This window comes from Astyanax mexicanus, chromosome 18 (assembly GCF_023375975.1).
Source record: "Astyanax mexicanus isolate ESR-SI-001 chromosome 18, AstMex3_surface, whole genome shotgun sequence".
Classification (NCBI taxonomy): domain Eukaryota; kingdom Metazoa; phylum Chordata; class Actinopteri; order Characiformes; family Acestrorhamphidae; genus Astyanax; species Astyanax mexicanus.
This window is the reverse complement of record NC_064425.1, coordinates 12,776,230-12,802,241: the sequence shown is the minus strand read 5'-3', so window position 1 is coordinate 12,802,241 and position 26,012 is coordinate 12,776,230. Positions and strand designations below refer to the sequence as shown.

Below are 26,012 nucleotides of genomic sequence, written 5' to 3'. Positions count from 1 at the left end.
TTGCCAACTTATTACAGAGCAGATCACAGGAGGAATAATAATATTAAATATAGCCACAAGCAGCAATAAATGACTCAAGCACAATCAAAACAACCAGCTTGTAGTAATGTTGCTGCAGCACAATCTGTGTCATTTTATTCAAGTTTAAAAACATATAGCATGTGATTATATACAAATTAGGTAATAGCAGCGCTGTAGAGCCTCTTGATGGCTGACCTGCTCATATTTTTGCATGTAGATTTAGATGGATGTCTTTAAACTGTATAGTTTGCAGACTTCTAGCCATTTAAGATTGAAAACACAAGACTTAGCTGATATGCTAGTACTACTTTTGTTTAGTGATTTTGTGAAACTTATATATTATATAGATGTATTACACACAGAGTGATCTATTTTAAGCGTTTATTTATTTTATTGTTAATGATTATGGCTTACAGCTAAAGAAAACCCAAACATCAGTGTCTCAAAAAATCTGAATATTATATAAGACCAACTGGTATTATTGGCAGTGTGGGCAGTGTCCCAAGTCTTGCTGGAAAATGAAATCTGCATCTCCATAAAAGTTTTAAGCAGAGGGACAACTCACATAATTTTGACTAGATCAAATGAAAATCTCAGGAGTCCTGCATTTTTTTACAGAATTGGCCAATAAGGAACAACATTTCCTTTTTTATAGATATCTATTATGCAAACTTGCAAGATGTAGTGTCCTGCTTTTAAATTAAACATGTTTCAAATGGCCAAGTGAATAATAAGTGTATAATTAGACATACATAAACTTCCTGTATAGTTCCCTCTAGTGGCCACTTTCCGGACTTCACTGGTTGATAGAATACAGTAGCCTATGCCTTGAGACATATACCGTTCAAGTTTCTTCTTGACTGATTAATGTTTAATTGCCTCAAATTTGATTGCCTAGTAGTGACCACAGTTATACAGATGTATCAAGTTGTTCCTGGGTCGCCAGTTACAGAATTACAGGTTCATTAGTAATGAGGTTCTGGGAAAATTATGAAATATTGATGATCCTCCTGATGATGCGTAACATTTCTAATATGAAAGAATGCAGTATTTGCACATCTGTAGTTTCTTTCTTTGAAGCATCACCCTGGGTTTAGTTTGGTTTCACACAGGCACAAATCTTAATGCACAAAAATGCCCCCCAATAAACCATGTGAGTATACTCTGAATGTGAAATTTGCCCCTGCACTGTTCAACATATTGTTTTCAATAGGATGCATGGCACAGATGTCCATGAAGTAAACATAAATTTAGTAAATACTTTATATTGTAGTAACTGTATTAATTATGTGAGTAATAAATCATGTTAAACTGCACCTGAACATTGGGAAATATTTTTGACAGCTGGTTCAGATTAAGTTTGAATCAGGTTTTTATCACAAACATCCCATTCCAGAGTTTGTTTGAGACCAGTTGGAGACCACCTCCTTTTCTGGGTCTTGGTGCCATTGCTGTGGTCTGTGTGATTTTTGAGTCAACAAAGGATGCAGCTTAATTTAGCTAAATGCTTTCATTAGAAGGGGGGTTTCCACAATCATTTGCACATAGCTATAGTATATACACCGTCATAATACTACAATTATTACTTTGAGATTCAGCATTTGTATTAATTTCGAACATGACACTAAAAACATAACATTCTCACCCTGATAGATAACAGGTGTATTAAGACATTCCACTGCAGCTTTCAAGTTATTTGCCTCTACTTCAGTCACTCAGCACATTTTGGTCTCAGTTATCATCAAAACAACACAAGACAGGCCAATCATTAACACTGACTGATACAGGTAACACAGCTGTAAACCTTATCACACACCACAACACAATACAGCTTTTATTTAATGCAACAACTGCATTTTTGGCAACGCTTTGTAGTCAAATCTGTCTCCATAGTACATAATCACTATTTGAACAGTTTTACATTTACACAATCAGTTTTACAGTTTTACATTTACACAAAATACAAAACCAAAATCAGACCAATAAAACTTTATTATGCTACAGTAAGATGGTAAGCACAACTTACTTAAGTTTGAACATGAAGCACTAGGCAAGAAAGGCTTTTAGTGTGTCTTTTATAATTAAACAGTGTTTGTTTATTTGCTTTTAAACATTAATTTCACAATTTATTTATTTGATAAATACACAATCACAATGTCTTTGTAAAGTCGATGTTTTTTATTTTTAAAGTGTGGCTGTAAAGAAAAAGAAATGGCACAGTTTCCGCAATACCAATCAAATCTTTTCTTATTATTATCATTTGACATTATTTTTTTTTAGATATTAAGCTATTTTTTTAGATAATATCTCATTTTTTATATTAAGTAATTATTTTGATATACTAAGGGGATATTTAAAGATGTTTTTGCTGACTTATTATCTCAAAGTAATTATATAGTATCTCTAAATAATTATTTAATATCTCAAAATAATGATCGTATCTCGAAATAAAAAAATAGTATCTCAAAATAACTTAATATCTCAAAATAAATGTTAGTATGTTGGTAATCACAGCCATTATTTTATAAATGACAAAAGCAGTATACATTTATACACAACTTTTTTTTTTAATCAATTATCCACAGACACCATTGCATGTGAAAACTCACACAATATATGTTCTGTTAAACACAAGTTGACATTCATGCTGAGAATTGTATTATGGAATTACATAACCTGTATAACCTGTACAAAAATCTGTAATAATGTGTAGTTCACCAGTAGTTACACTGCTATTACATGGATTGTTCATGTGTAACTACACCGTTATTAGAGACATTATAAAAGGGGAATTTTTAGAATTTTTACAGTATATTCAATGTGCTCTCACACATTACTACTACTACTACATCCGATCCCAATCATTTTAGAATGGATACAATAAAATATGTTACTATCACAAGGCCAACAAAACAATAAAAGTAAAATTCTGATTATTCCAAAAGCTTCTGCTTGATCTGGCAGCACAACTGAATACCTGGTTTATACATAGTGCCTCAAATCAATAAAACTAAGCCTAAGGATTATGATATCAGTCCTCATATGATGTTAAGCTCTGATATCCTTGGCTTGTCCTTGTAAGGAGCTAATATAAAAATACAGGGGCTTCCCCTATAATCTAAATTGCTTTATGTCAGGATTGGGGATGCCATTCTCTCAGCAAATATTAAAGCAGTGTACTGCACCTTTAAATGCACATCCCTCATCAAATAGTGATTCTTCTGTTCACACCAGTACCCTTAATGAGTGTGTCAGAGGGGGCGGCTGAGGATGAGTCAACATTACACAAAAAGCTTTCCTAGTACTAAAGGTTCCTTGAATAAAATGATTGAATAAAATCTTGTAAAAGGAACAGCACTGGAAGTCCCAGACTGAACTCAATTCATTGAGAAACACCCACATTGTGTAAAGAGGAATACGTAGTAGTGAAGTACAAAAAGCATGTTACATTTTGTTCTATTTTGTGTTGAATTGGCCCTCCAGCTACAGCCTGCAGTGTGTTAAAATATAATCAGTGAACACGCACTTTCACATAAGTCATATTTCTCCACAGGGCTGATAAAAATAAATATTGTGGCGACCGTCGCTACACACAGAGAGTTGCTTCATCATGAGTGAGGAGGGCACAGGAAGGAGGGGCAGCGGTGCACAGTGACTTGCTATCCCATCATGCACCACTGGACCTGCTAAATCCTGACAAATTACAAAATATTTCTATTATTAATGTTGTGATTCTAATAAAAGTGTGTTTTTGCTGACCAATAAGCCATTGTGTTGCTGTTGTGCCTGTAATTATAGTTAGTTTGTCATAGTTTCAGTGTTGAGATGTAGTCAGTTTCACTTGCATGCAGCAATATCGATCACAATTGCCTACAAAACAAAAAAGCATAGAATATATTTTAAAAAGAGTTTCAGTTTGTTCCACATAGGCTCTATTCAAACATTTAAAGCTCTAGCTCAAACCTTCGAAGAAAGACAGAGAAAAACACTCTGCCTCACTGATTTAAAGAAAGCAGACAGGTCTTCTATCTCCTGTGTGTCCTTTGCACTCACCATAGGCAGATGCCAATCAACATGCGCTTAGATAGGGTGACCATACATCCTCCTTTTTTCCAGAGATGTCCTCTTTTTGGAATATGAAAAAAACTGTCCATCCAAGATTTAAAGATGGGATTTTTAAAGATGGGATTTCACAATGATTTCACATTAATGTTTGCTTCTGCAAGCTGCATTCCAAAGCTTAGGCTGCATTTCTTGGCTGCCCGGCAAAAAAAAAAAAAACTTTTATATACTGATGGTCATGTTGGTCTTGCTGCTCAATTTGCTTGGTTATGTTGGTTTTTGTCAACTAGCTTGGTTGTACTGGTCATGCTAGTCAACTTGCTGGTCATGTTGGTCAACCAGCTTGGTCATGTTGGTTTTGGTCAAATCTTGATTACACTCATGCTCGGTCAAATTGGTGTTGCTGGTCATGTTGATCAACCAGCTTGTTATACTGGCCATGCTAGTCAACCTGTTTGTGCACGTTGGTCTTGGTTAACCAGCTTGTAATGTTGGCTTTTGTCAACTAGCTTGGTTGTACTGGCCATGCTGGTCAACTTGCTTTGTCACTTTGGTCCTGCTGATTTGAAACTAGTTTAGTCATACTGGCCAACAAGCTTGTTCATACTGGTCATGCTGGTCAACCAACTTTGTCATGTTGGTCAACCAGCTTGGTCTTATTGGTTTTTGTCAACTAGCTAGGCTATACTGGTCTTATTAGTCAACTTGCTTGGTCACGTTGGTGTTGCTGGTCATGTTGGTCAACCAGCTTGGTAATGATGGTCATGCTAGTCACCTTGCTTGGTCATGTTGGTGAACCAGCTTAGTTATACTGGCAATCCTAGACAACCTGCTTGTGAACGTTGGTCTTGGTCAATCAGCTTGGTAATGATGGTAATGCTAGTCAACTTGCTTGGTCATGCTAGTCAACTTGCTGGTCTTGCTTGTCATGATGGTCAACCAGCTGACCATCGTGACCTGACCATGCTGTTTTTGTCATTGGTTAACACCTATCCATCCATTCATCCTTACACCTAGCCAATGGCCAAGCTCCTATCCGTTCCACACCAGACCGCCACGGCCCTCACTGATCTGAAATCACTCGAAAGCCAAAGATGAGAAGATGAGCCACCCTTTCCAGCACATGAAGTCCAGCAGCAGAAACACAATCCGCTCCACCATCCGAGGGGGCCTCTGGGTACCCATATAAGGAGTGTTACATCATGAGCAAGGCACCCACCTTTTTAGGATGCTGACGTCGCCCTGCAGAGCGTGAGGATGGATGGAGGGATGGAGTGAGGGAGGGAGGGGGGTATCTGGGAGGGAGGGTCTGAGGGGGTCCCGTCGGCACGAGCGCAGATAGCGAGGAACAGCTGCAGAGCGGTTCAGTGAATTGCATATTACACAGCGAGGCAGGAGAGGCAGCGCATTCAGACCCACTGACTGACTCGTACAGCCCAGCACGCGTTAGCGCCAGCGTACGAAGTGTGCACGAAAAAAACAACGCCAAACATGGTCGACCGCGAGCAGCTGGTTCAGAAAGCTCGACTAGCTGAGCAGGCAGAGAGATATGATGATATGGCAGCGGCCATGAAGTCGGTAAGTCATCCAACCTTTAAGGTTTATGGTTTCTTAGCTGGCTATTTGTGTGGTGTGCTCTCTATCTTGGACACCGAATAGAATAGCCCTAGCTAGATTAAATAAATTGATTTGGATTTAAGCAATTAAACAAGTGTATATTCACACTCACATGCTCATCATCATTTCCTGACCTGCACTCACTTATTTTGAGTCATTTTGCGTTATAAAACCTAGTTAGATGAACTAGATAGCTAGGTTAACTAACCTAACTACCCCTAATTAGCTAATCTAGTTAGGTTAGTTAGCTAGATTGGGTTAGGTTTTCTGTGTGGTGTGCTCTTTATCTTGGGCACAGAATAGAATAGCCCAAGCTACTTAAATAGCCGGATTTATATGGTTTTAAGCAATTAAACAAGTGTATATTCACACTCGTATACTCATCACCTTTTTTGTAACCTGCACATTTCCAAGATAATAACTATAACTAACATAGATTAGCTTGGTTAACATAGGTTATCTGTGTGGTGTGCTCAAAATCTGGGAAAATGTAGCATAGACCTAATCTAGCTAACTAGCCTAAATTGCCTGATTTACATGGTTTAAAAGAAATTAAACAAGTGTATATTCACATTCACATGGTCATCACCATTTCAGAAGCTGCACTTTCTTAGGTTTAGACAATTTGCCTTAGGAAACAACCCCTTTTCAAGCTAATAACTAAATAACTAACTAGGCTAACTAGTTAACTAACAACCAAGATATCTAACCATAGTTAAAACTAGCTAGTTAACTAGCCTAGGTTAGCTAGGTTAGTTTATCTGTGTGGTGTGGTTTTTTTTTGGACACAGAGTAGCCCTGGCTAAATAGCTTAAAATAACAATTTCAAAAATAATTTCAAGCAATTCAACAAAAGGATATTCACATTAACACACTTATCACAATTTCCTGACCTACACTCACTTATTTTGAGTCAATCTGATTTATAAAATAGCCCACAATATCTAGGTTAGCTAACTAGTTAACTTGCTAGGTTAACTAACTAACAATCAAGACATTTAAACCTAGTTAGATTAGGTTAGTTTATCTGTGGTGTGCTCTATATATTACTTTATTTGGACACAGAATAGAATAGCCCAAGCTAACTAGCTTAAATAACCGGATTTACATGGTTTTAAGCATTTAAACAAGTGTATATTCATATTGACACACTCATCACAATATCCTGACCTGCTGTCTTATTTTTAGTTCATTTGCGTTATAGAACAGCCCATATCCAAGCTAATAACTAACTAATCTAACGGGCTGTGTGTGTGTAGACTGTGTGTCTGGTCCTTGGGCGGTGCCTCCCTGCCGTAGAACTAACCCTAAGCTAAGCTAGTTGGCTTAGCCACAATACAAATGAATGGGGCGGCACGCTAAAACTGTAATAAAACGCTTAAAAAACGAACAAAAATATATTTTCCCCTATAGAAACAATTAAACACCAGTTTGTGTCTCGTTAATTCGTAGCTACGTGCAGAGACAGCGTTATCATGTTAGCTAACGCTGGCTATTTTTATATTTAAAAAGAACCTTTGGAAACACACAGCTGGACTCAATCCAGACAAAACGCTTCCACACCGTGAAAACCTCCGATTAAAACAGATTTATATCGCCTAAAACGTTTCTAGAGACATGAAAAGACTCATTTCCAATAACCCACATGTTTTTACTCGTTCTATCCACCTCAAATGCTGAAATGTGCTCAAATACGTCCCCCTTTTCCTCTAAACAAACGTTAGCGGCGGCAGAAATCCTTCCAGAATGTTCTTTCCCTCGTTGTCATATTGCAGTGGGGGGCCAGCATTCAGCACACTATATCCTCTAATGCTAATGCACCCTTTTCTCTCTTTCTTTAGCCTCTTTTCTTTATTTTCTCTTTGATTCTCTGTTTCCAGGACAGTGCTGATATTAATGTTGATTTAAAAATGATGTAGAGGTCCTGTTCATATATTTATTGCACGAATTTAGTGTTTAGAATAGCACATTTCCCTTGTATAGTGAGCTATATAACGATGAGCTGGGTTAAATAGCTCACTGTACCTATATAGCTAACTATATATACCCGGTTATCATTAATATATAAATACATACATTTATACATACAGCTCTGGAAAAAAAATAAGAGACCACTTCAGGCTCTGAATCAGTTTCTCTGATTTTGCTATTTATAGGTATATGTTTGAGTAAAATTAACATTGTTGTTTTATTCTATAAACTACGGACAACATTTCTCCATATAAGTCCATATAAATTTGTCACTTAGAGCATTTATTTGCAGAAAATGAATAAATGAAATGGCTGAAATAACAAAAGATGCAGAGCTTTCAGACTTTAAAAAATGCAAAATCAATATTTGGTGGAATAACCCTGGTTTTTATTCACAGTTTTCATACATCTTGGCATGTTCTCCTCCACCAGTCTTGCACACTGCTTTTGGATAACTTTATGCCGCTCCTGGTGCAAAAAATCAAGCAGTTTAGCTTGGTTTGGTGGCTTGTGATAATCTATCTTCCTCTTGATTATATTCCGGAGGTTTTCAATTTGGTAAAATCAAAGAAACTCATAATTTTCTCTTATGGTCTCTTACGGTCTCTTATTTTTTTCCAGAGCTGTATATACATACCTACCTACATCATTCATCAATTTTATTAACCTTATTTAAGCTTAATAAGCCTTTCCACTGAAAGGTTTTTAGCTATAATCCTTTAAAGCACCGAATAAGTGTGCCCACTGTGGAGTCCAAATATTGTTATGTTGTCAAATATTGAGAAGATAAAAAAATACTGCCATCTCACTGTACCTTGTGAAGTTTTGAATAAAAATCATTTTAAATCGAGATTATTTCTGCTGTAGGATTGGATGATTAAAAAAATTATAATTGATTAATCAAAAATCAATTATTAAGCAATCTTCCGTTTTCCAGCCTTTTTCAAATGTTTCTGTCGCACATCATTGGCATTTTGTGATTCAAAATCATTTAAAGCTCTTATTCTTGGGCAAACACTGTAAGTAGTGTTTAGAATAACACAATTTCCTTATGTCTTGCAGTTATATAATGTTGAGATAGGTACATAAGTAGCTACATACCTGACCATCATACATACTTGCATCATTTATTCATCAACAATACTAAGCTTATAAGCTTACTTTGATTTCCACTGAATGGTGTAGCTATAAAACTATGCATTTGTAAGCTCAGAGCCTTTTAAAATGTAAAAATCCTGTGTGTAGTTTTTTTTAAGATTTAGATTTAGAGATGAAAGTGTGAACGCCCATCCTCCAACGCCAGCATCCAGTGAGTAAAGTAGCTAGCTAAGTTCTACTAAGGCAAGAAAGGGCATGGACACTTGAGTTTTAATTTGATCCGTGCACTGCACACACAGGCTGCCGGGTGAGTGACACTGAGGAGGCGTTATTACCACACAGCACAGGAGAGTGTCCCCCTCCTTTTCTGCCTTGTTAAGTGTTGACATCATGTCTGTACAGCAGGGCCGTATTCCTTTTCCCTTCTTGTGACTCTTCACACCAACTACACCAGTTGTGTATATACAAGTTATAATTTATATGCGTATGTATCTAAAATAGGGCTGTCCCTAACGATTATTTTTTAAACGATTATTCTAACGATTATTTTTTTCAATTAGTCGACTAATCTATTCATTGAGAAACATATTTAAATAATTATTTTACGTTTTAAAGCAAACGATAAATTACTATATTTATATATAATAACAACAACAACAACAACAACACAAGCCTACTAAACCAAACCCCACACTTATAATCACTAACATGTACAGCACGTTGTTTAGATCTATAACGCTAAAAATGGATAAGCTCCCATACACCACAACCGTGTGTTGCACTGTTTTCTGTGACCGCTAGATTTTGTGACCACTGGCAAGTAGTTCTCAGCAGACCGGTGCACTGGCCGATTCGAAACGTGTTCGTTTCTAATGTTTACCCCGACTGGCCAAAACGGTTCAGTTTAGGGCTGAGGGTAAGGTGTAGGTATAGAAAGCTTCCGTTTTGCCAATGAACGCTCATAACCGTGAGCACTGGTCACAAAATTCCGACGGTGACAGAAAACGGTGTGACACCGCAGCGCCGACGGCGCTAGCTAAAATAACTTAAGGCAGCTAGCTTAGCTAAACACCTGAACTTATGAATAATGCTACTGTTTCTGGAAACTGCGAAATGCCATGCACAAATATAAACCAAAAATGTATAATTTCTGCCTGTGGCAGGTTTAAAACCTTTGGTAGACAGCCTTAAGTCTTTTTAAGGACACCCGCGGAGACCCTTATGTAAACGGTAACTTACTGTGTGACCCTGTTGACATAGTGCTCCTGGATGTTTGCGCTTCAAGTGCTCCTTTTGCACATATGGCAGAGGACCACATTGTTGCCCTTTTGCGTGAAATGCTCCCAAACTTTAGATGCCCGCTGGCGTTTTTTTGTAGCTGGAGATTGCTCTCCGGAGTCCAAGCTCTCTAGAGCTTAGATTCTCTGCCCGAACCCGACATGACCCGAGGCCCGCCCGTAAATCCGACCCGGGCTCCAGAAAATAGTCCGAGATGTACAGGTGCTGGTCAACGAATTAGAATAATTTGAAATAGTGCAATCATGAAATACTTTGAATGCATTTTTTGTGCAGAAAGCAAATCAGGTGTTCACCGCACCTGTCCTACTCGTTAGACTAATCACAGAACTCGTTACCTGGAAAAAAATTTGCTCAGCTGAGCTTTCCAAAAAGCCCATTTAGGCCATTTAACTGTGACACTGTTGTTTTATTGAATTAGAATAATGGAGAAACCGTTTCATTGAATTAGAATAATTTTTATTATAATTACAATCATCACTTTCTCAGTATTTTGTGGCTGCCCCCTTGGCTTGTATGACTGCCTGAAGTCTCCGCGGCATCGATTTGACCAGCTTGTCGCAAGTTTCCGCACTCACAGCTTCCCAGGCAGTGGCGATGTTCTGCTTCAGTTGGTCCAGCGTAGTAGGCTTTCTGTCGCGAATTTTCCGCTTGACGATGGCCCAAAGGTTTTCAATGACATTGAGGTCAGGCGAGTTGGCCGGCCATGCCAAAACTTCAAGCTGTTTTTTAGTGAACCAATCTTTGGTCGACTTTGCCGCATGAGCCGGTGCAAGATCCTGTTGAAATATGAACTCTTCTTCGCCGAACTGTTCCTCAACAGTCGGAATCAGGAACGTTTCCAGAACATCTTGATATACGGCAGCATTGACAGTCTTCTTGAGGAAGCAGAGTTTCCCTACACCTCGAGCGGACATGCATCCCCAGACCATAACGCTCTGGGGAAACTTGACGGATCTTTTCACGCACTCGTGGTTGTAGGTTTCGCCACCACGACGCCAGACACGAGGACCTTGGTTACCGAAGGAGATGCAGAAGCGTGATTCGTCACTAAAGACCACTTTCTGCCAGTCTTCAGCAGTCCACTCGCTGTGTTCTTTGGCCACTTCAGCCATTTCTCCATTTGTTTCTTGTTCAGCATCGGTTTTACTGCTGGAACGCGAGATTTGAAGCCGAGTTCGCGCAGACGACGGTAAGTGGTTGATCTGGAGACGTCAGCGCCGGTCTGCTTGTTCCACAAGTCGGTGAGCTCGGAAGTGGACTTGAACCGGTTGCTGACTGCGATCTTTCTCAGCTGCTTGTTGTCGCGAGCAGAAGTTTTTCGGATGCCGGAACAGTTGGTGCGCTTGCTGCAGTTTTTCTTGAGAGCTTTGCAGACGGAAGACTGGCTGATGCCGAGCTGCTCAGCAATTTTAGTTTGGGTCAAGCCTTGTTGGCGAAGGGCTTGAATTTGAGCCACTATTCCGGTTGAGAGGTCGCGCTGCTTACCCATGATTGATTTTACAACTTAGAAATTCTACTCAACCCTGACTTTATACTGCACAGTGAACACTCTTCACAGAAAACAAAAATTCGAGCATTTATTCTAATTCAATGAAACGGTTTCTCCATTATTCTAATTCAATAAAACAACAGTGTCACAGTTAAATGGCCTAAATGGGCCTTTTGGAAAGCTCAGCTGAGCAAATTTTTTTCCAGGTAACGAGTTCTGTGATTAGTCTAACGAGTAGGACAGGTGCGGTGAACACCTGATTTGCTTTCTGCACAAAAAATGCATTCAAAGAATTTCATGATTGCACTATTTCAAATTATTCTAATTCGTTGACCAGCACCTGTAGGCGTCTGTTTTTTAATTATATTTTTATTTAAAAAAAAAATAACGAAAACTGAAAGTGAAACTTAACTAACTCATTTATAAGCGCTGTTTTCACTACCGCAGTTCTACAGCGGGGGTGTTGTGCCGATTCTGTCCGCGAAGCGGGAGTCAGATTCAGCAGAGAGTCGGATTCGGCACAAACGCGGCGGCACCTTGCGGTCCGCGGTGTCAGTTGTAAGCATACCTGTCAAGTTTTGGACTTAAAAATAAGGGATTTTTTCCGCCGCCCCAACAGCCCAAACGAGGAAAAAAACAAATTATATACATATATATATATATATATATATATATATATATATATATATATATATATATATATATATATATATTTAACAAAGTTAAGATAACTGAGTCACAAGCTGTATTTTATTAAACACACAATGGGTTTAATTTATGTTTTGATTCAGAGAAGAGTCTTTTTAACCAGCTATCAGAAACAATCTCATCACAGTTTACATGGTTAATTACCTATCTTTTAGAAAAATCTCCGTATATCCAGATTAGTTTTAACGACAGCTGCTCCGACTAGCTGCCTGAACTCACAGCGAGGGGAGGGGCGGGGCTTCCCGCACACTAAACTGCGCTCCGCAAAACCAGCAAGCTGATTGGCTGTTTCTCCTGAAAGGCGGGACTTTCTCCTTGAACCGGCACCACGATTGGTTAAGAGACACACAGCGGTCAGTGCATTGTCGCCTGTGGCCTATATATTTTTTTATTTAGTATAATACGGGAAATTTACGGGAAAATACTAATACGGGAGGACGGCGGGAAAGAGGAGTAAAATACGGTAGTTTCCCGGCCAAAACGGGAGACTTGACAGGTATGGTTGTAAGCGCTCGCGCTAGCCGCAAAATACGGCAGAAAACACTGAGGGAGCTGCAGAATTATGAATGGGACTAGAATATGAGCACGAGGAGATCAAAGAGAACCTTCACCTGTGAGTAGCTCTCACCAGAACAAGCAAATCTCTCTCTCTCTCTCTCTCTCTCTCTCTCTCTCTCTCTCTGTGTCTCTCTCTCTCTCTCTCTCTCTCTCTCTCTCTGTGTCTCTCGCACGTGAACTCCTCCGCGTTTGACTTGCAGAAGCTGTTCTTAAAAATCATTTTAATTAAATAATAGTTCTATGCTTCTATGTTACCGTGTTAATTAACATAATTCTGATCATATTTCGCTCATTAAAACAGCCCGAAAACAGCCAGTTGGAATTTTTGGGCCCGATCTAACCTCTAATGCTCTCCACAGGCGCCGCCATGTTTACGACGCGCCGACGCACGTTATGCAAATCGATGTATTTTTGTAATCGATGACGTCGATTATGTCGACGCGTCGCCCCAGCCCTAATCTAAAATCCCTGAAAAGTGGACAGGACAGCAGTGGAACCTGCAGTGTTAATTAACCCCTGCATGGGTTCTTTGCACAGTCTGCTGATAATTCAGTATGAAAACTAAGGGCACATAATCAATAGCTCCTTATCTGGCCATGATTACTGAAGCTGCTGATTCCAGTGATTACATGTACTTTTGTTTTTTCCATAATTTCCAATTTTTCCACATTTGCTGTGGTGTGCTCCTTTTTTAAAGTAGTTTTGTTCATGCAAAATTTCATCATCTGCATTTTACGATCAACATTTTAAGATCTTTGTGATTTAGTGTGAAGATTCTCACACTATTCTAGGTTGGAGGTCCAATAGTACAGTCGGGCAAAATGATGAAAGTATAATATCCATATACTTAAAGACAGTTTTATGATATGTGTTGTGGTATTTGGTGGACAACATGGTCAAACATTATATTAGAAAATATTGTAAGACATCTGCATAATGCATGATGTTAACCAGTGACAGAGAAGGTGTAATAAGAAAGTATTGCATCAGCCAACTCTACTGCTTATTGTGACATGTAGTGTGTGACTTCATATTGTGATATTTAAATTACTTGAGCTGTAAGATTGGATAAGAAATAATTACTGGCTTGAGTCAATAGTCAATAATAATCAATTATTAAGCGGTCGTCCATTTTCCAGCCTTTTCAAACATTGCTGTCTCACATCGCTGGTATTTTGTGACTCATTTGTTCCACGGATCAGACCTGTGTTCAGATAAGCAATGAAGAGTCCAGCTCTTAACTATTCAAACACCTCACTTTTAAATCTGCAGTGTTGAGCTCCAGCACTGAGCCCCATGTTCAGCTCCCCAGTGTGCCCCACAGGCTGGAGCAGGAGTACAGCTGGCTACTGGCCCTCTCATTGGCAGGAGTCCTCTCTCTCTAATCTAGGTATCAGCAAATCTGGCCATTTGTGAGGACACAGACAAAGGCTGGCAATTAGTGTTCTCCTCCAAGTGCGCAGAGATGCTCAGCAGTTCTTTGTGGTCAGAACTGCTGTGGCCAGGATTCACACAATTCAGATTCAAAAAAATCCCTGTGTGGGAGTTTTCCTGTCCAACTCTCGATTGGCTGTGCTGTAACATGATGAAGGAGATGAAGGACTCCCATAGAGCCGTGGGAATGGGATTTGGACCACATAGGCTTTTTGTTTTTGAGGTAAAAGAACCCAAATAACTGAAATACGTACAACATTTTCTTTAAAACTGAACAGATTCAGTTCAATCTGTTTATCTCAACAGACGATTTCACTTTTGACAGACTGAAGCTGGTTGAAGATATAAAAGCAAATGTTAAAGATGTAAAATCGATGGAATAAAGCAGATGATGAAGAGGTATTCGATATTCTTCACATGCAGAAAGTATATTGTACAGAATCAGATTGTATTCGGTCATGTTTTAGAAAAATAAGAATTAGTGCAGAAGAAAAAAGTACCTAAACTAACCTGAAAATCTGATGCATGAAATTACAGCTTTACATTATAGATTTACTGTATTTTTCAGACTATAAAGTGCACCAGATTAAAAGGTGCACTATCAATAAGCGTCTATTTTTCTTGTCTATTTTCATATGTAAGGCGCACCAGATTATAAGGCGCATTAAGTGACACTAGTAAGGGTGCCTACATTAAAGTGAGCAAGTAAACAAAACTGTAATTAAAAAAAAAAAAAAACATTTTCTTTCAAAGTCAAACAAGCACTGGATGTTAATCTACACAGATTTCTCTCCTGAAACTGTTAATTTGGTTGAGTAAAGCTCTTCCGTTCCTTTACAGTAAGCTTACAGTTCCAATATTTTGTCTAAGGGTGAGTTTTCAGTAAATTGTCTCCAGCACTAAGGCTGCGTGCAGCAGCATTAGCATTAGCTGCTAACAGCAGCACTATCAGGATGTAAATGCCGCTCGACAGCGCTAAACTGAGGAACCCTGAGTGTTCCACTAACCCAAGATGTTATCAGCTAGCGCGTCGTGCCACGTGCCACACGGTAAATACGCAGACTCTAGTCCAATATACTTGTCTCTGAATGGCAAAAGAGCTAGCGCTGCGGTTAGCGGCTAATGCTAATGCTGCACCCAGCCTTACTGAAAACTCACCTTTATAATGCTGTACACTTCAGCGGAGTAGCTTTACTGCTCCTTAATACCTAACTGGAAGAATTCATACATAGGGCGCCCTGGATTACTTTTTGGGAAAATAAAGTATTTTAAGTGCGCCTTACAGTCTGAAAAATACAGAATACTTATAAATCTCATACATTTACCTGTTAGCAAGAGCACGAGAGTTGATGATGTCTAAAAGCCAATGGATGTTAAAGTTGCGTTTTTTTCATAGGTAAAAGCCCTTTTAGCCACAGAGCTGCCGGCAATCTTCACACCGGCTATGCTTTAACCCAGAGACAGAGTTTTTTGCAAATTGCTCTGGAGTAAGAAGCTTTTCATTCTGAATACTTTCTAAAACACATTTTGGCTGAGACTAGGGGACAGCAGTTTGATGGTATTTTATTGGATCATGAAACTATACATACATATTGGATAAGATCATATGTGTGCTTGAATGACATTGACCATCTGCATGCTTCATTACATACATTGGATACAGTGCAGCAAATCTTGAGCTCTGTATATCACTGTATAATAAGTATAGTTTAGGTACAGTGTTTAAATTACATTACGTTAAAGTTTTTAGAAATGTGTTGCTACTGATGCTGCTGCATTGAACAGTGTTTTATACCTTATCATCCAGCTCTAGCTTTAGCTGGGACATCACACATCAGCCAGCATCATTGTCTCTGAATACCAGGACTAATAAAAGGAGACAAAAATAGCAGTGCATTTCTAATTTTCTATCTTTAGCTTTTCAGCAGTGCTTGGTTACATACAGTGTGACATACTGTCATTTTTTGTCTTTGTCACTTTCTTTCCCACTCCTTGTTCTGGTCCTTCAAAGCTCCATTTGCTACATTTTTAAAAGCTTTTTTTAACAGTGGTGCTATTTTTGTATCTGAGACTGTTGTTTTATGCATATGGTTTGTTATATAATATGCGGTTCCGTTTAAAATATTTAAGTTAAGATATTTCAAATATTTAACAGAACCGTCACGACAGTTATTAAAACAGTTTCTAGGGACAATTGTATACATTTTATTTATATACCAATTATTTGCACATGTTCTTAACTGTTGTGTACTGTAAGTGCGCACCACTTTTAGTACCGAATAGTAGTAAAACATGCCTTAATGGACGTACAGACATTAAGGACGCCATGCATACCTCTCTGTAGTTCTTATGTAACCACATCCCAAACAGAAGCACTCTACTGAAAATTGTCAACTGGGGCTGAAAATTGTTCTTGCGCTGTCACTAAATGAGATGCAGACCATGCCGAGATATGCGAGGCATCTGATCTTACGTAACTGGAGTTTCTGCTCTTTTAACATTCGTTTGAGGTTTTATGGATTAAAATTTAAAATCAGTAGTAATAATAACAATGCATAAATACATAATGATGATAGAATATGCATATAGTGCATATAGTGTATGAGCAAAGGTCAGTGAGAAGGCCACTGTAACAGGTGAACTGCCACGTAGTGATCGTCTAGGCTTACAGTGCAGCTGCCCGGGGCTGTTCGTGGGAACATTCCCCCACCCCCCCCCCAGCACCCAGCACCCAGTGTACACGCCCCCCATCCACCCATTCACCCTACCCCCATCCTCAGTGTAGCTGAACCCCGCTTGCTCCAGTAGTAGCACTCAGTCGCTTCACAAAAACATGAGCAGCCTTGCTGGCAGTTGGAGGTGGACCGCTGTACCAAATGAGACGATTGCCATGGAAACTGGAAACAGCACTAGGCGTAGAGCACTTGTTCATCTCTATGGCTGCACAGTTGCTTTGTGGCAGCCAATGACGCCCAGTGTGGATATTGCAGCTGAAGAATTATTGCTTTGATAACGAGCGTGCTCTGCCTCGCACTACATATTTATTATTTTGATTACAAGGTTTTGTAACTTTTCAAGGACTTTTCACTTTTCAAGGGCGTGGCTATTCTAATACAGACCTGATATCCGAGAAAACACTGCACTGACTTTGGACTTGATATAACACAGTGGATCAACACAAGCAGATCACATGACTCTCCAAACCATCACTGATCATCAGTAAATTTTACATTTCATTTGGAAATCTAGAGACCAGAGTCTGGAGGAAGAGTGAAGAGACACACAGTCCAAGCTGCTTGAGGTCTAGTCTGAAGTTTCCACAATCAGTGATGGTTCGGAGAGCCTGCTGACAGCTTTTTATGGAAATGCGGATTTCATTTTCCAGCAGGACTTGCCACACTGCCCACACTGCCAAAAGTACCATCCAAACAGATTATATAATATTAAAAATTTTCTGAGACATTGATTTTTGAGTTTTCAATGGCTGTAAAACAGATCACTCTGTGTGTAATACATCTATATAATATATGAGTTTCACATTTTGAACTAAATTACTGAAATAAAGTAACTTTCCAATGATCACAGTGTGGGTATGTGCAGTAGTCACATCTCAGGATGTCCAGTGTCAGGTGCAGTGTCAAATTATATAAAACGTGTCATGCTGTAGTGTTGTAGTCAAGACCACTAGAGCAGAGTCCAAGTCTCAACTAAAACTGGGACACATGAAGTCCGGGTCAGGAGCAAGATTTTAGTTTAACCTTCACTTTGTTGCAGTAGTGCATTCTTGAATTTAATTTTTTTAATTCAGTGTTTTGTCATATTTGTCACGCCAAGAGTATCGTTATCGTGAAAATATCATGAAATATCGTGATATTATTTTAGGGCCATTTCACCCACCCCTATCTGGGACAATGCTAACAATGATAACTTGGAACATATTTCAATAAGATTCGACATAAAACAAGGATACATAACTCTCACCATTTGTGGAAAACTCATAAATGTTCTTTGTAGTGTAAAATTAATGAATGAATTAACTGGAACCTTGACTTTCACCTCTTCTTTCATTGGCTGTAGCTAGGCTAGTCGCTGCGCTAACTTCCAGTCACAACACTTTTCACACTATAAGATTTAGAGTCCCCGGCTGGTCCAGATATTAAACCTGCGTTTACTTGGTGAACTTTGAGATAAAATTTAATCTTTATGCAGATTAAACATGGTAACCAAGCCAGCATTGACCGAATAGCAATTTAACGCTTTTATGCTTTTAATGCATTTTGTATCCAAAAACAGTCAGAATCATGACTACTATTGTGTAGTGCTAATCTGGTGTAAAAAGTACTACATGTATACTGTGTGAGTTGTGACCTATAGGTCCCTATTTTAGCAATCTATAGCTTACCATTCAATTGTGCATTGTGCAGCTGAATTTAGGGCAGGCTGGTGTGTTCTTGGTGTCAATAGAGAGCGCGAAAAAAACGCCTTGCACGGTTTGAAACGGGCAAAAGCCTTGGTGCTAGAGAAACCTCACTGAAAACTCACCCATATAACGCTCCTCAGCTGAGTGGCTTTACTGCTCCTTAATACCTATTTAATACCTTCCTACATAAGGCACAACAGATTATAAGACACACTGTTTTTGGAAAAAATTAAGGATTTTAAGTGCACCTTATAGTACTAAAAATATGGTAGATTGCCAAGATAAGATAGCAACAAGCACTGCGTCACACCTTGTTCAGGGTACGATAGGGCCCATAGTATGAAACATACACAAGTTTGCAATTCTAATTAATCATTAGATAATATAATGTTCTTGTAAAATGTAGTAAATCTCTAATTGGTGATCTAACTTGGTTCTTTACTAACCCAGCATTCTCTTTTTTTGTGCTCCAGGTAACGGAGTTGAATGAGGCCCTGTCCAACGAGGAGAGGAACCTCTTATCTGTGGCCTACAAGAACGTGGTGGGTGCCCGCCGCTCTTCTTGGAGGGTCATCTCCAGTATTGAACAGAAAACCTCCGCAGATGGAAACGAGAAGAAGATAGAGATGGTGAGGGCCTACCGCGAGAAGATCGAGAAGGAGCTGGAGGCCGTGTGCCAAGACGTGCTCAACCTGCTGGACAACTTCCTCATCAAGAACTGCAGCGAAACCCAGCACGAGAGCAAAGTCTTCTACCTGAAAATGAAGGGCGACTACTACCGCTACCTGGCCGAGGTGGCCACGGGCGAGAAGAGGTCCACGGTGGTGGAGTCTTCAGAGAAGGCCTACAACGAGGCTCACGAGATCAGCAAGGAGCACATGCAGCCCACTCACCCCATCCGCCTGGGCCTGGCCCTCAACTACTCGGTGTTCTACTACGAGATCCAGAACGCTCCAGAGCAGGCCTGCCACCTCGCCAAGACCGCCTTCGACGACGCCATCGCCGAGCTGGACACCCTCAATGAGGACTCCTACAAAGACTCAACCCTCATCATGCAGCTGCTCCGAGACAACTTAACACTGTGGACAAGTGACCAGCAAGACGATGAGGGCGGGGAGGGCAACAATTAAAGAGGTAGCTATCTCTCTGATGAAGAAACGCGATTTTAAAAAAATGAAACGGCTGGTGGACTTTGGCAGCAGCTTTTGCCATGGTTTCCTCTGCAGCAGCAGTTCTTTATTTTTCCACGAGTTTAAAGAAAAATATCAAGGGTGGTTTAAAAAGGGGGGGCTGAAGTCTTAGTTTGAATATATACAGAAATATATATAGCTGAATGGGCCTCCGTCTTCTCGGTTATCTTTGACATTTGCCAAAACCACTGAAAATGTCAGTCAATCAGCCAGAAGGGGTCGTTGTTGGTTTGGAATGGCAGCCTCGCACTGGCATATGGACTGATGTAGTTCAAAGGGATGCTGCTTATTTATGTTTTTGGGGTAGTAGAAAAGCATTTGAAGAAGAGGATAAGCTGAAAAAAAACACTTGAATGCGACGTCTGCAAAATAGTCTTCAATGGTTCCAGTATTAATCTCAAACCAAACAACAAACCAAACAACACTGAGGCAGATTTGTGCTTTTGTGCTGGCAGTGACAGCGAGATGCAATGCATTAAACAACATGTCAACAGCCAATAAAACAAAAACCTGGTCATCAAACTGTTATACATTGCTGGAACCTTAGACTATTTTGAAGGTCAGATGAGAAGAGAAGCAGAGACTTATCTGTTTAAAAAATATATTTAAAAAATAAATAAAATAAAAAGACAATAAGGAAAAATATTGCAGCTTCAGAGTTTGTGGTTTACTTCTGTGTTTAATTTATTTTTGCACTTGCCAACTATACTGTTTTGTCAGTGTAAGATAATTACGATGATGAATACTATCAATGATTCAATATTGTGCATGCTGGTGATGTATTTATATACAATAGCTTGACTTTATTAACTTATACCTTGGATGTTATGTATTCCTATGATTGAGAAGTAAACAAGCTTCATATTGATTACTGATTATACTGATTAATTTATGATTTTGTTTTGTTTTTTTCGTTTGTTTTTTCTTTTGATTTGCTATACCAAAATTGTGATTGTTAACAATAAATTGATCTGTTATGGGCGTTGCTGTTGTGACATGAAATATGTTTATTTCTTTAGCTAGACTGAAACTTGAAAAACACTACTGATCACTTAACTGTGCACGTGTTTTTCTTAGTAAACTATAATCATGACATTGTTTAACAATGTTTCCGCTCTCGCTCGACGATATATGAGTGCTTTTCTTGTCATGTTATGCACAATGAAACATGTATGGTTTGAACTACCGTGGAGTATCGGAATCATTGTTTCTGTGACACACTCAGAACATGGACCATAAAATTGTATTTGGCAGTATTATTTTTTTCATTCATATATTTGTTTTTGTTCTTTTTTTTTTAACGTTTAGCTGTCTCCTGGGTGACAAATATCTTGAATGTGAATAATTATGTAGCAGTTGCACAAGAGCCAAAATAATGACAAACATGAAAAAAAAAAATCCACAAATAAATAAAGAAAAAAATTGAAGCGGTCATAAATTCATCGACTCTATGTTGGCCATGCTTAACAATGTGTACGCAATGAACAACTGCAGCTGAACAAATGGAATCAACTCACATTTATAAATAATGTGCATGAATATCATTTCAACACTGATTTATTTTTACCAGATGTTTGCTTACTTACTTATTTACTTACAATTACACTTATATAGCACCTTTTTGCCACACAAGGACTCTCTTACAATTACATTCTACACACACTCAACATACCAATGAGAATCGGCAGCCAATCGCACACAGTGTTGGTTAGTTGGTGAGGTGCAGTGGATAACACTTCCACCTCATTTATGTAATAGTAAGAAATATTCATGTTTTTGGACTGTGGGAGAAAAGCATAGTCCCTAGGGGAAACCCACACAGACACAGGGAGAACGTGGAAACTCCAACCAGATAGGGACTTGAACCCAAGACCCCAGTGCTTGGAGGCGAAAATGCAAACCACTTATTGACTTTTGCTCATGACTAAAATGGTATAAACCAAAAATTCAGCCCTAGGTTTACTGGGAACAGCTGATGGTTGATTAGGTACATTAAGTACAGTAATTAAGTTCATTAAGTACATTTTCTTAAAGGTACTAAAATAAGATACAGTAGTTAAGATTTAAATACACTATATGGACAAATGTGTTGGAAAACCTGCTTAGTCATTGTTTCACTTTAAATTAAGGGTATTTGAAGTTCATCCCGCTTTTGTTGTAGCTGCTCTTTCTCTATACTGTCCATGGAAAGCTTTAATACTACATTTTAAAGCATTGCTGCAAGTATTTGATTGCATCCAGCAACCTCACCTAATCCCCAACTCAGCCCATCATACACTACCCGGCTGTCAGCGCCAACTACACCAGAGTCTACAGACTAAAGCATATGAAAATCTAGGTAAAAACCAAGCCAAACTTCATAGCAGTGTAATTCCAGCTTAAAAGAGAACTTTAAGAAATGGACTTGGTTTGTAGTGAATCAAAATTCATTTGACAAACATTTGTCCAATAGCTCACCTACATTCTCACCCAGCATTTCCAAATACAGCACTTTTAGCTGATGCTAAAATGCTGATTTTTTCATTAATAGCTGATATGTGCTTCTTTAAAGTTATAAAACATATCAGTCCTGCTTAAAGTTTGTATAAACCTTAACTAACCTTTAAAAAACACTTTTATTGTGCTCATTTTTGCCTCTGCAGCACCCCCATATATTCAACTGTGCTATAGACGTGGATGATGTTTCTGTATACCTTGGAACACAGACACGTTACAATATGCAGATCAGTCATTTATTAATACAGACTACCTGGTGACATCTAGCCAGATTTTCACCGCTATCAGAGGCTCACTGCTGCTGCTGCAGCTCAGCCAATCAGCTTACCCTTCTGCCCCTAAACCCATACATCACCCAGTGCCTCTCCCATTTTTTTTTTTAGTACTTTTTAAATTTGAGCTGAGGGTGGAGTCGGCTAAAATCAGATTAGGGGTTTAGTGCCTCTTTACATATCAGGGCTCTCAGAAATCTACCAGTGAAGGGTGGAGCTAATTTGAGCTTGTTGTTAATGGTGTAAAATTAGCGATTCATTTGCATGGGTAACTCTATGCCCCATCACTAGCATTGTGGCCTGTTGTGAGCATCAGCTAAAAGCGCTGTATTACATTTTGTATTGTTTCACTACACCCCAATCCATTTCACACCGGATTTCTCAGAGCTGCAGGGTTGATTTTTTTTTTAACACTTCCATATAAAGGATTTACAAGACCATTTTAAACAGTATGATGCAAAAAAACAGCAACAGGCTTCTCCAGGCTTTTTATAAATACAATTCCCTCAGAATGCTCGATATCCACTCGTTCTCTTGATAAAACTTTGCTGGTAAACCTGGTGGATTCTCACGGCGTTCATCATCCGCTGCAGCCTCATACAGCATCACAGCAGCAGCAGCCCACACCCAGCCGAGCGAGCGATGTATTTCTCAGGCCAAACGGCTCTCAGCTGCCAGCCAATAGAAGGAGGCCTGAGCGTCCACGTCAGCCAATCAGAGGGCTGTTGCCAGGGCTGGGGAAGTACATCCCCCTTATTAGTGCCATTCCCATTGGCACCGTTCAGACATCCGGAGCAACCTGCAAGAAGATAAAGCTCCGGCATCAAGGAAAGCATTATGATTCAGGGGCGACCACCCGCCTCCCCTCCTCCACCACCCAGAGGTGGCACGACTCTCTCTGTCTGTCAAAAAGAAAAAAGACCACCGTGTGTGACAAGTACATCCCACCATGCTAAGGTCACAGCAAATCAGGTCATTTTGGACCAGGCTGCACTGGATAATGGACATTATACTGGCAGCAACAACAGGCCTTAATTGCTTGTTTTAACATAAAAAAGAGGCTAATGATTATTTGCATGCCGGTGTAATTGCAAAGCAGTTATTTTGCACCGGCACTGACTGTCCTAATTATTCCAAAACATAATTAACCCACATTCAACACGACACAAGACCACTCACTGCTCCTTCATCTAATTCGGACTATATCAAAATACATCGTACTACAACAGAATGATGGCAGAATGCATTGTTTTAAGATGCACAAAACAATGCAAAACAAAACAAAACCCAACAGTGGAAAACATATTGAGGGGGAATTTGATAGCAAGAAAAAGTTAGAAAGTAAGAAAAATGTATTCACTGTACTAAAATCAGCTCAATTGTGCTGCTTCCAAAAAGGATATTTGCATGTAGCAGCACAAAAATAGCGAAACATCTTAAGATACTTTTTGCATCAATGCAGATTTTCGCAGTCTAATGATGCACCCCTCTCATAGTGTGTCAACTGGGTAAAATGTCCTCAAATATGAAAGGTCTCTCACCAAGCGGTACACTACCCAAAAGTAGCTCTGTAAACATTTTAATAGGGCAGCGTGGAAAGAACCCTCTATTGCGCCCTCTGGTGGCAAAACCCAGGGTCTAATTAGGCCACAACTATAATCTTTTACATGTCTAGCTAAGACATGAATTCACAGTAGGTGCAGCAGACGAGAAAGTACATACCTTTAAGTTATACTTTTTAAAAACAGTACTGCTGTGTAATAATATAAAGTTTAAAGTTATTTTTTAGGTTAGAATATATTTAGAGTTTAGAATATGTGGTTTGTTTATTAAAAGCACAGCGGCTCGGTTCCTGTACATCAGCTCACAGACGCCCTGTGTTGCGGGCATCACCCTAGTAGTGATGGGGAGAGAGCGCCATCTACCCACCCACAGAGAGCCGGGCCAATTGTGCTCCCTCAGAGTGCCGGCAGCTTGATGGCAAAGCTGGGGTTCGAACCTGCAACCTCCCGCTCATAGTGGGACTTGAGACCGCTGGACCACTCAGCACCCCTTTGAGAGCATTTTTAGGGCAAGGGGGAAGCACCCTCTATTGCACCCCCTGGTGGCAAGACCCAGTGTCTAATTAGACCACACCTGTAATCATTTACATACATTTGATTGAGTAAAAATGCATATACAATACTGCAGTCATTTACAAGCTACCTGTCTTGGACAAGGAACTAGTTTTTCTCATTTTAATTCAATATATTTATGGCATTAAGCTGATGCTCTTATCTGAAGCAACTTACAAGGTTATTCCTATTACAGAGGCAGGCCAATGTAGTGTAAGGAGTCTTGCCCAAGGACTCTTGTTGGTGTAGTACAGCATTCAGTCACCTAGACTGGGAATTGAACTCCAGTCTCCCATAATATGTTGCAGCTCACGTTATGCACTGCGCCACAGCAACTAAACAAACAACCATTATCATTATCATATTGACAAATATCATTGTTAATTTAGTGTCTTCTTCAGCTGTCTTTGTCTTGTCTGTAAGCAGAGTTGGGAGAGAACAAACTATTTAAATTAATGGTATCAGTGTCCTGCATATATATTATAATACATTTCTAAACTGAGTGGTCAGGTTGGTTTGTTGAATGAAATTGCTCTCTACATTTTTATATATAGTCAAAAACACTGAATTTCACATTAACCTGCATTAAAAGTACTCTTCCACATGCTCTGACCAAGCTGAGCAATTACACAATCTCACAATCCCCCTATTCTCAAAACTTTTGTTTTATTATACACTCTAAAAAACAGAGGTACGATATGAGTACTTTTTTGTACTCGAAGGTACACTCTTTATAATTGTACCCTCAAAGGTACAATATTGGTCTTTACAGGGTCAGATTTGTTCCCTCTGAAGTACAAAGTCATTTCTAACAGCAATAAGTACAGATTTGTACCATTTAACCAGCCAAAAGGTACATTCAGTATTCTGCATCACTGTACTAATGAACAGTATATATTTAAATTGCACATTTTTTATTTGAAAGCCAGACAATTTTGTATCATCAAGTTTTTGAGCCATTTTTAGTTGATGACAATGTTTATAATCTTTATAATCTTTACTGGCACAAAAACCATGGGTACAAAAAAGTACTTTCACTGAAAGGTACTTTTTTGAACCTTAATATAAGGTACAGCCCCAGCGACAAGCTTTGTACTCTTTTAAGTACAAATCTGTACTTATATTTCTTAGAGTGTAAGAAGTACCCTGAAAAAAGCATAAGCAAAATACAAGGGGGGGGGGGGGGGTATTTACATTAGCACTCAGAAAACTGTAAAGAACTGAGATTAAATCAGCAGAGGATTTGTTTCAGTAAACACAATA

General features: G+C 39.2%; 1 protein-coding gene across 1 annotated transcript; it reads left to right on the top strand.

Annotated features, from left to right (window-relative positions):
- The first annotated feature begins 5,394 nt into the window (after window positions 1–5,394).
- ywhag2 (3-monooxygenase/tryptophan 5-monooxygenase activation protein, gamma polypeptide 2) lies at window positions 5,395–21,305 on the top strand. The gene is made up of 2 exons (XM_007248606.4): window positions 5,395–5,661; window positions 19,151–21,305. Exons 1-2 carry the CDS (start codon window positions 5,575–5,577, stop codon window positions 19,805–19,807), a joined length of 744 nt encoding a protein of 247 aa, XP_007248668.1. The 5' UTR covers window positions 5,395–5,574; the 3' UTR covers window positions 19,808–21,305.
- Window positions 21,306–26,012: the final 4,707 nt, after the last annotated feature.

Coding starts and splice junctions, on each gene's coding strand:
- ywhag2 (XM_007248606.4), top strand. CDS start 5,575: ATGGTCGACCGCGAGCAGCTGGTTCAGAAAGCTCGACTAGCTGAGCAG. Junction 5,662..19,150: donor TGGCAGCGGCCATGAAGTCG/GTAAGTCATCCA, acceptor TTTGTGCTCCAG/GTAACGGAGTTGAATGAGGC.